Source organism: Oryctolagus cuniculus, chromosome 15 (genome assembly GCF_964237555.1).
Source record: "Oryctolagus cuniculus chromosome 15, mOryCun1.1, whole genome shotgun sequence".
In the NCBI taxonomy this organism is placed as follows: domain Eukaryota; kingdom Metazoa; phylum Chordata; class Mammalia; order Lagomorpha; family Leporidae; genus Oryctolagus; species Oryctolagus cuniculus.
The window spans coordinates 16,653,106-16,667,291 of NC_091446.1; the positions used below are offsets into that span (position 1 = coordinate 16,653,106).

Genomic DNA, 14,186 nt, shown 5'->3' on the forward strand with positions numbered 1-14,186 from the left:
TGTATAAAATTAAAATAATTTCCACTCAAAAGGCAAAGAAAAAGGCAAAGCCACATGAAAGGCCTCAAAACCCAGACTAGGGCTGGTAATTAGAGGGAAACCACATACCAAACACACACCAGTAGGGGCCCATTGAGCCCAGGCAAAAACAAAGTGGGTGACAAATGATATTATGAATAATAATGACAGTCAAACGGAGCTCAATTGCTACCCACCAACTTACCTTTTTAATGAAGCAACACAGGAGAGATGATGAAAAGGTGCATTTATGGCACCCAGAAAACCCCTTTGTGACTTGTACACATTTTCTTCCTCAGTGTAAACAGGTTTTGATAGTCATGTGACATCCAGCACGTGACCCGGCTCTCTCCTGTGGGAGAGATGTCTCGCTTCTATTTGAACCTCACTCCTGCCAACTTGTAGCCACCCTGGCTGGACCCTAAGGCTCTGCTGCTTATAAAAAGAGCCATTTCCTGGCATTTTTTTGGGGGGGCGGTTCCATTGAGCAGGTGTTTTCACAGTCTGGATGAGGGCTTTTCAAGGTCAGCATTTGATAATCCTGTGTTGTGAGGGCCCTCTCGTGTCGTGTAGGCTGTTTAGCTGCATCCCTGGCCTCTGCCCGTGAGATGTGTTGGGGCAGCCAACACATTCTCCAGACATTGGCCCACGTCTCCTGGGGGCAGAATGCCCCCTGCACCAGGCACCCCAGTAGCTGTTCTGGCTGCTACTTACTCGAGTGAGACAGCCTCGAACCACCAAAGGCAGCTCTCTTCCTGTCTGTCTGGGGAGTGGTTTTCGCAGAAGGTCAGGGGGCATTTACTCAGTTAGCTTCAGCGGAGCTGGGTGTTTCTGGACTTTTCTGGATGCAGAGGAGACGATAATGGCCATAACCCCAGAAGACGTTTGCTTTGGTGGTGAGTCCCCAGGGACCTTGTTTTGCAAATAGTTTATTATGGGATGCATGGTTAAAACAGAAAGACACTCATGTTGGTTTTTCAAACACACCTGCCCAGGGTTGATATTTCCCATAGGAAAACATTCTAGTTACCTGGCACATAGGGTCAGTCTCATAAGTGACCTTAGTCTGGCCTAATTTTTTGGAATCTTGGTTAACACCTAAGTCTCCAAAGACCCTGAGAACCCAGGAAGGACACCACCACCCTGAATTATTCAGTCCAGTTGCCAAGATGAGCTGTTCGTGGGATGAACATGAAAAGCTTAACAGGAACAACCACTTAGGCCTGAAGATTCATGATCCCAGACTCTTTTTTTTTTTTTTTTTTTTTTTGACTTGCATAGTGGACAGTGAGAGAGAGAGACAGAGAGAAAGGTCTTCCTTTTGCCATTGGTTCACTCTCCAATGGCCAACGCGGCTGGTGTGCTGCAGCCGGCGCACCGCGCCAATCCGATGGCAGGAGCCAGGTTCTTATCCTGGTCTCCCATGGGGTGCAGGGCCCAAGCACTTGGGCCATCCTCCACTGCACTCCCTGGCCACAGCAGAGAGCTGTCCTGGAAGAGGGGCAACCAGGACAGAATCCAGCGCCCCGACCAGGACTAGAACCCGGTGTGTCGGCGCTGCAAGGCGGAGGATTAGCCTAGTGAGCCGCGGCGCCGGCCAGATCCCAGATCTCTTAATATTGGGCCCATATTGGACTCCATACAGAGAGAAGAGTCAGACTGTTCAATGCAAACCTTAGGCATTGAGATGATTTCTTTACGCATCTCCATCTGGCAGCCAAAAGATCTTTTGGGACCCACTTATCCCACAGTGGTGTGAATTCGCCACCTAATTTTGCAAATTGGCTCAAATAATTTGCTTAATTTGCTGTCGCTGCCTCACACAAGCCCTGAGATGTGTGCGTCAGGTAAGACATTCTCCGACAGTTTTTCCCAGCCATCTCATTTCAGGTTGGCACATTTCCAGGTCAGCGTCAAGTTGGGCTGACCTCTCAACTTCTAGAGAATGCCAAGCACTGTGAGCGAGCCACCGATGTACACACTCACACCTGTTGTGTAAAGCAGGGCTCAGCAAAGCTCTTCTGTAAAGGATCAGATGGCAAATATGGTCTCTGTCATGACTACCTGGAAAACAGCCAGCCAGCGTGTTAAAGAATGCGTGTGGCTGCATTCCAATAAAACTTTATTTACAAAAACAGGTGGTAGGGCAGCTTTGATTGGATATTTAGCTGTCCCGAGACAACCTCATATATTTAAAAATCCAGTAAGACCAGTGAGGGGGTGTTTATTATTTGATTTAGGAAATTATAAACTCCATGATTGCATTAAAATAAGAACGATTTCAGTCCCCAGTAAATAAACTTTGATTAAAAAGAAAAAGCACACTTGGGCATTTGGCTTAGTGGCTAGGAGCTGGTAAGATGCCTGCTTCCCACATCACAGTTCCTGGGTTCAGTTCTGGGCTCCAGCTCCCGACTCCGACTTCCTGCTAATGCAGACCCTGAGAGACAGCAGTGATGGCTCATGTAATTAGTTTCCTGCTACCCACATGGGCAACCTGGATGGAATTCCTGGCTCTTGGCTTTGGCAACAGCTGGGAGCCTTTGTGGGTATTTGGCGAGTGAACCAGCAAATGGGAGCTCTCTCTGACTCTGTCTCTGTCTCTCTGCCTCTCAAATAAAATACTTTTTTGCAAAACAAATTAATTAAAGCATGGTTTTCAGAATACTTGAAGAATTCAGTACCCAGGTCTTTGCCAGCGTTTATGGTCTTTGTAATTTTTTGTTTGTTTCAGTGTTTCAAACTGTATGATGACTTCTTCCAGTAACAGCACCTCTTTTCTTATTATTGTAATATTTTAAAGACTTATAGCTGCACCAGGCTCCAAAGTGATTGGCTAGGTTAGGCTCACTGTCTGTAAAATGAAAGGGTTGTAAAATGAAATGATGTCTGCCGAGCCCTTTTGTGGAAGAAACGTAGAGAGCCTCCATGGGTAAATGTGACTACGAATGCTCTTTCTTGCTTAGAAGAGGCAAACTAAGATATGTAAACAACTGTGACATAGTATTTGAAGCCTATAAAAAGAATCCTTCCTAAGTGTGTATCCTACAGTATTTTACCAGTGTAACCTAATTTTGAGATGTTGTCTTTGCGCCAGGTGGAAATACTTTAATGTTAATTGACATGAGGTTATTCTTAAATTGAAACAAATATTAACCTGAAGGCACCTAGGATAGAAAGATGGAGGAAGTAGAATAATAATTATGTTCACAAATTCACTCTAATCTCAAGCAACCTATGATTTTCTCTTTCAAATGGCATGAAAGAGCAGCACAAAATTCACAGCTTTGATCTTTTTCTGCTCAACAGAAGCAGTACCGTCAGCATCCAGATGCTTTGAAGTTTACCAGTATTAAAGACACTCCGGAGATGGTCCAGGCCAGAATTAGCTATACCCAGGCCGTGGATGTAAGTGATAATGTATATACATTATGACTTGGAGAGTGGGCTGTTCTTTCAACACAGCGATTGAAGCACAGGGCTCCTTGGGCTTGCTCCTTCTGTTGTCCTAAGGATGAAGGAGCTCCTTGTCCTTTGCAGAGACCCCCTTAGCGGGAGTGCTTCCTCATTACCATGCCCATGGGCGTTCCTACACTTCGGATGCCAAGTGGGGCTCCCGCACCCTACTGCCCCGGGATGCCTCCCCATCTGCATGTCTTGCACATGCATCCGTGGAGAGGCCATTTCCCCCTCTCCTTTTGTTTGAAAGTGTTGTGTTTAGAAAACCCGGTGTTGGGCGAAAATGGTTGGTCATGGAATACGGAAGCCAGGCCCCCAGGGCAGGAACTGCTGCTCACTGATCTGACTGATTTAAATACATGAGACTGTGTGCAGCCCATTTCCCATGCTCTGTTTTGAATGGGAGGCCAAGATCGGACCCTTTGCCCTCTGGTGCCAGGTCCACTGGAGACTAAAACTGAGTGATGGGCCCTAGAAAACTTCCCTGTGGGGCATGGCTTAGCACTTTTTGGCTGATTCTCCTGAGAGGACTCCGCAGATCTTTGTATAGGGCAGACCTGGCTTTCAATATCTTAAAACCGTCCAGTTTTCCACGAGGTAAATTTACAAGCTGTGCAAGGTGGGGTTTTAAACTCCCCTCCTTTGCTTTCCAACTAAGCAAAGTATTCTGACTGTGCCTTCTTCAGCACTTTCCAACATGACCTGAGCGCCTGTCGGCATCTGTGATAGGATGGTTGACAAGCTTCTGCATTTAGGAATTTATAATTTCTTGATAATCAGCCCATTCATCAAATGGCATTTTGGAAAGCACAGAGGGTCAAGCAAGAACTTTTGTATGAAGGAAAAATCCTTGCTTCTTCCTTACCCTAACCAACTCTAGGGGGCACTGCTGTGATGCGTAGAAACCTGGACACATCTGGTAAGATCTGGGCTAGAAACGCCTGCTTTAGGAACTTTTCTCCTGTGGCTGTTGCCAACTCCGTGTGTCACTGTGACCTCCTAGGACATCATGAGCCCAAATCAGAGTTCTGGGGGAACAGAGCCCTGGACCACCCAGCACACATTTCTTAGGGCAAGAGTCCCTGGACAGGAGGGAGGAGCGTTGCAGCAGGGGTGGGGCCAGCCGCACCTGTAAGGGAGCATCCTGGTGTTTGCAGTTGATAAGTGAATTATTCGGTGGTAACCAGACCTCATTTCCGCACTTGACATCCACCTCTGCAGAAGCATTCCACGAGTGGAACACTCACGGAGGGAAGAGCTTCAGCATGTCCTGTTCTTAGCCGGGCCGGGAGAGGGAATGATGTGCAGGACACCACCCACGCAGGCTGTGAAGTCTGGGTGGGGACAGGGCGCCAGTGGTTGTGTCTCTCTGAAGAGGTGGCAGTTGTCGCACCTGGGTGTCTTGTAGGGTAGCTTGGCGGATGCCTGCGTCCGGGAGGCTATGGGTTAAATGAGAATCTAATCTCTGTCCACAGAGGTTGTACAAGGAGCAAGGAGAAAACATAAAGCATCACTACACACAGACTGCTGACCTCCCTGAAGTCCTGCTGGCCAAGCTGAATGCCATGAATATCAGCGAGGTGAGGCTGACCCAAGGGGCACCGGTTTTACTGACACGAGGGTCAGGGCTGGCTTCGGGTGCCCTGGGCACAGCAGGACCCAGCACCGCTGTCATGCTCTGTTCTCATCATCCCCAAATTTAACGGCGGTTTCTGAGCAAGAGGTCCACACTCTCTCCTTTGCAGAGCTCAGTGAGGAGCCGGTCCTGCAGAAGGGTCAGGCTCCTTGGATAGAGTGGGACAGGGAAAGTGCGTGGCTTGGGACAGATGGCATTGGCACTGAGGAGCTAGAAGGTGGGAGCGTCGCAGGGGCGCTGAGTATATGCAGCAACCCTGCAAAGGAGAGACTCGGGCTCACGTCCTCCCCTCTCCCAGCACCCCTCCCGCCCTCCCTGATCTCAGAGAGAGACGTCTGACTTTTCTTTATCTTATGTAAAGGGCTGTGCAAATGCAACCTTTCCTTCCTCCAATCCACTTGCTGCTCAGAAAAATCTGGCCCTGATTCCGAAGCCCTTGCGTTGAACAAGGGGGTAAAGTGTGGCTTTACCCACTCGGGGCAGGTGTGATTCAGAAGCCAGCTCTTTGGTGATTTTTTCCCGAGTGGTCTCTAACCCCAAGTGGGGGAGGGGGAGAAAAACCCACCACCCAACAGAGCTTCACCCTTATAATGAACTGAAACTTGGGAAACCCCAGGTCACTGGAAGGTCTTTATCTGTGCCCGCTTCCCTACAGACGCGTTATAAGGAGTCCTGGAGCAAACTTCGAGAAGGCGGCTATAGATTGCGGCTGGATGCCCTTCCGTTCCAGGCGGCAAAGGCTTCTGGCGACATCATCAGCGATGTGAGCATTCAGCACTGCGACAATGTTGAACACCAGCCGGTTTTCACTCCTTTTGCCCCTAACCCCTGCCTTCTTTTGCCTGTGGTTAATATCCTCTCCTCTCCAAAGTGACTGCATTAGGGCAATCAAATAGTGACCGGTGAGAAAGAATGTATCTTCCAGCAAAAAAAAAAAAAAAAAAAATTGCCCAGCCTGGGATACAAAGCCAGATGCTGGAGTGTAAACACGGACTCTGGGCAGATGAAATGCACCCTCCACCACGAGATTTCATAAAGCGAGTCCCTGTGAAGAGACTGCTAACAATGCACCCACCTTCCTCCAGCATGGGCCGCCCACGTGGATTTCATCGCTGAGCCCTTTAGTCATTGGGAGTCTTGCATATGAAAGAATAGACCCTTTGCTGACTCCCGCGAGTTTTCTTTTAACTCCCCCAGTTACTGTCAAAAGAACAAAACATTTTCGCCCAATACCCACCTCTTCCATTCCGTGTCCCTTGTCCCCGAGCTGTTACTCTCTCCCGCTCTCTTTCCCTTTAGTACAAATACAAAGAGGCATTTGAGAAAATGAAAGGACAGATGCTTGGCTCCCGGAGCTTGGAAGATGATCTCAGCCTTGCACATTCAGTGCACGCGACCTCTCTGCAGAGCGACGTAAGTGGGAGAAAAGGCACCGGGCGCCGTGGGCCTCACCTGAGGATGCTCGTGCCACCGCCAGCGAATGTCACTCATCCTTCTGCACGTGGGCGCTGCTTCGGTTGCTGCCTTGCTTGGTGGCATTGTTAAATCCCCTCGGGGCTTGCTTTTCCTCCTCTCTAAAATGAGGTTGGACTAGTTGACCCCTTGGTTCCCTTCCAAGCTGGGCATTCTTTGATTTTGCCCAGTGGCTGCACACGGGCTAGATTTGGCCTGTAGAGTGAATTAATTGCGAACCTTTAAAAATGGAAACTTTTATATAAAAGTGTGAGACTTCGGGCCGGAAGCTGGACTGGGCTCCCAAGTTGAATTTAGTGAGTGACAGCTCCGTGTGGAGTGGATGTGCGCTCTCCCCATCATGCAGTCTCTCTCCTCCCCCGCTTCCAGCTTTAGTACCTGTGACACGTGCCTGACCCCATAGGCATGTGAGTTTGCTACCACCCTCTGATCGTTGATGGCAGCCTTTAGAAGCTGCTGCTGCTGTGTGTGTAGATGCTGTTTCCTCGTGTGTGTATGAGTTGGGTAATGCCAGTGAGGAAATCTGTGCCCAGCATACCGTGGGGGACTAGACACTTTGAAATGCATGGTCTAGTTAACTGCGTGACAGTCTTTGGGAACTCCATCCTGTTGTTCATTCCCATTTCCTGAGAAGGAGACTGAGATGGAGTGGGTCAGTCCTTGCCTGAGGTCCGTGGGAAAGAGGCATAGCCAGGACACAGAGCCAGCCCTAGCTCATATCCCACCCCCCTTCTCCTGTTCCACAGGTGCCCTGCCTTGCTTTCCCCACTTCTAACATCTGCTCCCTCTCTGTCCTGGGTGGCTGCCTGAGGGTCTAGGATTGGCTGTGGATTGCCCTTTTGCTGGGAGCGAGGGCAACGTGAGCAGCTGAAGCCTCGAGGGGGCGGAGGGAGGGGTGGCAGGGGCTGCAGAGGAGTCTGTGTTGGGCAGCACCAAGCCCCGTGGTGGACGCCCAGCCCTTAAGCAGCTGCCCCAAAGACTGCTGTGGAGTTGGGGGTCTGCAGCGGGCCTCCGCCTCCCCTCCTGGGACGTGCTGGGCTTCAGGGAATATCCGTCCTCAGGACCGGCTCTCTGTGTATCTTCCCTACTGCTCTGGCTCCTGCACAGATGAGGAGGCCATCTCGGGCTGAGCGAGGCTCTTCCCAAGCTCCCGTGGGAGGAGAATCCCTGGTGCCCGAACCTGGCGGGTGATGGGGAGGAAAGTGTAGACAGAGTGCAAGTTAGCCATGCATCGTCTTGCCCCGAGCAAGGGGGAGATCCAAGGACTTGAGGAAGGGGCTCACGGGCATTGCTTATATCAATTCCTGGGACTTCTGTGTGGCCCCAACCACGGGCCTTCTTCCTCCAGCCTAATGACCCCCAGGAGCCGAGCTGAAGGTGGGCAGTCAGGACCCAAGACAAGCCAGGCTTGTTAGACCACAAGAAGGGCGCACACCCCCCCCCCCCGCCCGCCCCTCCCCAGGCTGATCCAGGACACGTGCGCTGAGTCACTCTCCCTGCAACTAGCGACTTTGAAATAGCCACTGTTGCTTCGTCTGTCCCTCCAGGTAAATTACAAGAAAGGCTTTGAACACTCCAAGGGGCAGTTCCATCTGCCGCTGGACATGGTCACCCTGGTGCATGCCAAGAGGGCCCAGAGCCTGGCGAGCGACCAGGACTACAAACATCCACTCCCCCAGTACACCTCCTTGGCCGAAGACCTGAGGCTGAGCTGTGCCAAGAAAGCACACAGATTGCAGAGCGAGGTAAGGCGACCCCACCTCTCCCTCAGAGCCCCTCTCTGCGCAGCTTTGCCCCCAGGCAGCGCCCTGCAAACTCCTGTTGGCCCAGGGAAGGCCCCCGGGCTGAGGCGTCCTCAACCTGCGGCTTCTTTTCAAACAGAGCCTGAGAGTCCCACGCAGCCCTTGGGCACGACTGCACACGTCTCCTAACAGCTGCTGTTTAGCGGTGCTTCTGCCGAATTCTAGGCAGTGTTTTCATGCACTATCTCACTTAATCCTCACAATAGCCCTTTATCGCTATCTTTATCCTCATTTTACAGAGGAATTACAGTGAGGTGCGAAGAAGGTAAGCGACTTGCCCAAGTTTGCACGATTGCACTTGAAAAGTGAGAGGGTCGGCACCACGGCTCACTAAGCTAATCCTCTGCCTGCGGCACCGGCACCCCGGGTTCTAGTCCAGGTTGTGGCACCTGATTCTGTCCCGGTTGCTCCTCTTCCAGTCCAGCTCTCTGCTGTGGCCCAGGAAGGCAGTGAAGGATGGCCCAAGTGCTTGGGTCCTGCACCCGCATGGGAGACCAGGAGGAAGCAGCTGGCTCCTGGCTTCGGATTGGCACAGTGCGCCAGCCATAGTGGCCATTTGGGGGATGCACCAATGGAAGGAAGACCTTTCTCTCTGTCTCTCCTCTCTCTCTCACTAACTGCCTGTAAAAAAAAAAAAAAAAGAAAGAAAGAAAGAAAGAAAGAAAGAAAGAAAAGAAAAGAAATGAAAAGAAAAGAAAAGAAAAGTGAGAGGGCTGGGATTGGAACTTAAGGTTCATGGCTTTCACGGTTCAGATTTGCCCATGGTGTTGCCTGCAGCTGGGCAAGGGTGCCTCATTTGTTCCTGCATCACCCATCTTCTGAACAGAGCGAGGATTTTTTTTCTTGAAAGGCTGAATAATAGAAAGAGAGGGATAGGTAGAAAGAGAGATATTCCATCCTCTGGTTTACTCCCCAAGTGACCACAATAGGTGGAGCTGGGCCAGGCTGAAGCCAGGAGTCAGGAACTCCATCAGGGTCTTTCACATGGATGGCAGGGGTCTAAGCACCAGGGCCATCTTCTGCTGCTTTTCCCAGGCCGCATTAGCAGGGAGCTGGATGCAAAGCAGAGCAGCCATGGATGCGGGGTCACAGTGGCTGGGACTGGAGACAGAGATCCAATATGAGGTGCTGGCATTGGCGCAAGCAGCAGCTTAACCTGGACCCCAGGGCTGAGATCTTGGGAGAGGCTGCTCAGAACCCGTCTGAACTGACCCACACGGGGAGAAGAGTCTTAGGGGTGAGATCGGGAAATCAGGGCTCTGGGATGCTTCCTGGGGCCCCTCCAGGAGTTGTCACTCCACTGTAACTCCACGTCCCAGTCCCAATGCCTGGTTCAGAACAGGCAGGCCAGGAGGACGAGGATGACCCGGAGTTTGTCCTCACTAACCAGGGGACACGGACTGTTCTTCCCAAGAGGTGACAGCACCTGGCAGGTACCTGCCTGCTCTCCCAGCTTGCAAGGTTTTCCGTGCTGGGAGATTTGCAGGTAACGGGCCCACGTAGGGGAAGAAAACCTCTCTCCTGGCCTGGTGGGGCCTGTGAGCCGAGCAGTGCTCAGATCTGGGCATCTGTCGTCTGTCCCAGTTTCACGCCTGTGTACAGCGTTTACTCAATGACATCAGCTGTCAGGAACCTGAGAGCAGCCGTAGGAGCAAGGGAGCTGCCACGCTCATCTCATCTCAGCCCCGCTGTCAGTCGATCGGGGCAGGCTTGCCCTGCGTCTCGTTGTGATGGCATTGGAAAGCAGCACGCCCAGGGGGCGCCTGGCTGGCTGAGGGCAGCAGGTTTGGGGACTCTTTAAACTGTCAGCCCAGATCACTCAGGGATACACACGCGCCCCCACCCGCATGGCCTCAGACAGGCCTTTGCCAGATTATTTCAGTTTCATTTATTAGTTCTTTCTTAACGCAGGAGTGATTAATGTCTCCTGCTGCTGTTGGAGAAGACCTGTTAGGCCATTTGCACACCTGCCCCCAGACAACTGACTTTCTAACCACAATCCACTGCAGTGTTTAGTTTTGATAGCCCACGTCAAAATACAGATCCACCCAGCCTCCCTGTAACAGCTACTCGGAGAGAAGCGACAGGGAAGTCTTGTCTTCTGAGCACCCCTCCCACCCCAGCCCATGAACATTCGCTAAGAAGCAGCAGTGCATCTGCCGAGAGCCCCGCGTCCGCGAGATGGGTGCGGCTGGGGTTCCGATCCCCACATGTCCCAGGACCCCGGGCCTCTCTTTGCTTCTCTGTTCTGAGAGTCAGGCTTCTCTGAGTTCTCGAATCGTTGCTTGCAGAATCTGTACCGCTCCGACCTGAACTTCATGCGAGGCGTGGCCTGTGTGGTTCCCGGCACGGTGGAGATCGAAGGGAGGAAGAAAGCGTCTGAGCTCATCAGTGAGGTAACGGGGCCCTGGGAGCGGTGTCCAGCACAATCCCACAGCCGAGGCTCTTCCTCTGAGCCAGTTCGTCTCTTTCTGCTCACGCCAGCTGAGTGTTCACCTATTAGCAGGGGCCACTCATGACCTAAACTGAAGTCTTGCCTGGCCTTTTTTTTTTTAAGTGAAAGACTTATTTAGTTTAGAGTCTCAGAAAGAGAAAGAGGGAGAGAAAGAGAAAGAGGGAGAGGGGGAAAGAGGGAGAGAGGGAAAGAGGGAGAGAGGGAAAGAGATAGAGAGAGAGAGAGAGAGAGAGAGAGAGAAACCCCATCTGCTGGTTCACTCTCTGATGCCAGCAATAGCCGGGGCCATGTCAGACCGGAAGCTGGGAGCCAGAAACTCAGTCCAGGTCTCCTACATCAGTGGCAGGAGCCCAGTTACTTGAGCCATCCCTGTTGCCTCTCCGGGTCTGCATTAGCAGGAAGCTGGAGGCAGGAGTCAGACCCAAGCACTCTGAGAACACCTAGGGCATCTTAACAGGAGTCTTAACCTCTAGGCCAAATGTCCACCCTGGTTTCTTTCCCATGGACCCTCTGTTCAGCCTGGATGACAGTTCAGATGGATTTGTGGATGGGGGACCAGCCCCTGTACTAGCAATTAGGGATCGCTCACTGACACACTGGATGTATTCTCCCTGTGTGCCTTCCGAGAGTGGCCTCTGGTACAACGCGGAGAGAGCAGGCTTTGGAGACCCACAGACAGAGTGAAATTCCAGACCAGCAGCCCATTGCTCTGTGACCTTAAGCCAGGGACCTGCCCCCTCTGAGCCTCTGCATCCCAATTAATTAAGTGGATTCATTATCCCTCCCTTGTTTGTTTGTTTGTTGGTGAGTATTAGACCCAAGTACTGTGCTTCTCTGGCAGTGGTAAACGAAATGGTTGGAGACAATTGCTTAGTGAAAATACGGAAGTCTTAGAGTCTGGGTTCCCTGGTTCCCAGCGAATCTTGCTCCCCCTGAGAGGATGGCAGGACTTCTGTCCCTGGTAGATGCAGACACTGAGGGCGAAATGGGCAGCACTGGGAGTGGCCAGTGGTGTTCAGCGACCGGCCCGAGTCATCAGATGGGCTTGCTGTGTGAGCTCAGAAGGCACCTGGTGCTTGGCTTTTCCAGAGGGCTCTCTCGAGCAAGGAGTCCTACCCCGTGTGGTACAGCAAGAACCCTCTTGGGGCTTAAAAACAGACACGGGCCTGGTCCCCACTGACTCTGGGCCCTCAGTCTCCTAGGGTGTGGGACAGGCACGTGTGTGTATGTGTGTGTGTGTGTGCACACACACAGTTGGTGGTGGTGGTGCACTCTCAAGGCTGAGGAGCTCAGGATCTCCAGTCAGCAGCAGACTGCAGATGTCAGCCTCCAGGTTCACGTTCACGGCAGAGGCCTAGCTGCCTTTCCCCCATGAGCATCTCATTCTGCCATGGGCCCGCCTTCTTCTCTGCTTCTTCAGCCCAGTGAGCTCTGAGGTCCTGAGAACAGGTGGCCAGCAGGATCTCGAGGGTCACACGGGAGCCTCTGCAGAATGAGACTCCACAGCCAGGACTTAATGAGTGGGTTCTTCTCCCTTTCTTCAGAGTAAATACCGTCAGCATCCCTGGTCGTTCAAACACACAGCTGTGACAGACACTCCCAACCTCCTGCACGCAAAATTCAGCAACCAGATCACAAATGAGGTAAAGTCTGCTGATGGCTTTGGAATGGGCTTTTTCAAAATCACTAAACTTAAAAATATGTGTGAGCATTTGTTTTTGGGGGTGGGGAGGCCTGGGGGCTTGTGTGGAGGTCTGGAAAGGACAAGCGGGCATCACACAGAGCCTGAGAACCTTCCAGAGGGAAAGTGGGGTGAGTCTGCAGTCTGGCTCTCCATGGCAGGCTGGGACCAGCCCCAGCAGCAGCTCATCGGACCCCAGACTCCAGCCCCACCCTGGGGCACCTCTGAATCCATAGCACCACTTAACAAGATCCTTGGATGACTCCTGGAAGCTGAAATTGGGAGTACAGATGGGACTTGAACCCAGGCACTCTGATATGGAATGCCAGCATCCCACGCAGTGTCTTAACCACTGTGTCAAACCTACGCCTAAACAATTTCATGCTATCTGACGATCCTTCTTGGGACAATTGTGGTTATCTAGGGTAGCTACATAGGACAGTGTTGGTCAGGCATCTGGATTTTCCTTCTCACCCACCATTTGCCCAATTCACACTTTAATCAAATCTCTAGCAGTAGGGAGATCCAGGGAAAGGAATCTCATTCCATAAAGTCATCCCAAGCCTGTTGGTTCTACTTCTTCTTCTTTTTTTTTTTTTTTTTTTTTTTTTTGACAGGCAGAGTGGACAGTGAGAGAAAGGTCTTCCTTACCGTTGGTTCACCCTCCAATGGCCGCCGTGGCCGGCGCGCTGCAGCCGGCGCACCGTGCTGATCTGATGGCAGGAGCCAGGTACTTGTCCTGGTCTCCCATGGGGTGCAGGGCCCAAGCACTCCCTGGCCACAGCAGAGAGCTGTCCTGGAAGAGGGGCAACTGGGACAGAATCCGGCGCCCCGACCGGGACTAGAACCCGGTGTGCTGGCGCCGCTAGGTGGAGGATTAGCCTAGTGAGCCACGGCGCCAGCCCTCTACTTCTTCTTAGTAACTATCCGCTTTATTTTTAAATTGGTTTATTTTCACTTCACTTGGAAGGCAGAGAGACAGAGAGAGCTCTCCCATCCACTGGTTCACTCCCTGAATGCCTGCAATAGCTGAGGCTGGGCCAGGCCAAGCCAAGCCAGGAGTCCAGAATCCAATCAGGGTCTCCCATGGGTGGTGGGGACCCAGACACTTGACACATCAACTGCTACCTCCCAGGACACATTAGCAGAAGGCTGGATCAGAAACGGAGGAGCCAGGACTTGAACTAGGGACTTTGATAGGGGATGCAGATGTCCCAAGTGGCGTCTTAACTGCTGAGCCAAATGCCTGCCCCCTTAGTGGCTGTCTTCTAGGTTTGAAATCAGGGAGGGTGACAGAGAATTAGATGTTGAATAATCTTGACTTTTTAGCATTCTCCTTCTGACACTGACTTTTAGACATCAGTTCAGATTTGCCTATTTATATATTAGTTCCCTCTCTCACCTAGTTAAAAAGTAAGAAATAACAGCCAGGGATAAGAAAGGCCAAAGGAACAGAGTTGATGATCTAGTATAGTGATGCTGTCTGGTTAATTCCTATTCAGACTTTCCTGCTTACTTTGTGAGCTGGGTGCCATGGGGTAACAATGCCTTCTGTGATGGCGTCTGGCCTTGGAGAACTCAGGAAGCAGACTCTCATCATGACAGCCGGTGGTTTTGTATGATGAGGCCATGGGGCAGTGTTGGCGTGTGTTCAGCAATGGA

At 51.6% G+C, this 14,186-nt stretch overlaps 1 protein-coding gene across 7 annotated transcripts in view; it reads left to right on the top strand.

Moving 5' to 3' along the window:
• The window catches only part of NRAP (nebulin related anchoring protein), a 70,441-nt gene that overhangs the window by 39,558 nt on the left and 16,697 nt on the right, over window positions 1–14,186 (top strand). For all 7 annotated transcript variants that reach the window (XM_008270528.4, XM_070057204.1, XM_002718751.5 and 4 more), the window contains 7 exons: window positions 3,328–3,426; window positions 4,953–5,057; window positions 5,769–5,876; window positions 6,413–6,526; window positions 8,134–8,331; window positions 10,680–10,784; window positions 12,388–12,486. In XM_008270528.4, coding sequence (XP_008268750.2) covers window positions 3,328–3,426; window positions 4,953–5,057; window positions 5,769–5,876; window positions 6,413–6,526; window positions 8,134–8,331; window positions 10,680–10,784; window positions 12,388–12,486 — 828 coding nt within the window. The remainder of the gene's footprint in view (window positions 1–3,327; window positions 3,427–4,952; window positions 5,058–5,768; window positions 5,877–6,412; window positions 6,527–8,133; window positions 8,332–10,679; window positions 10,785–12,387; window positions 12,487–14,186) is intronic.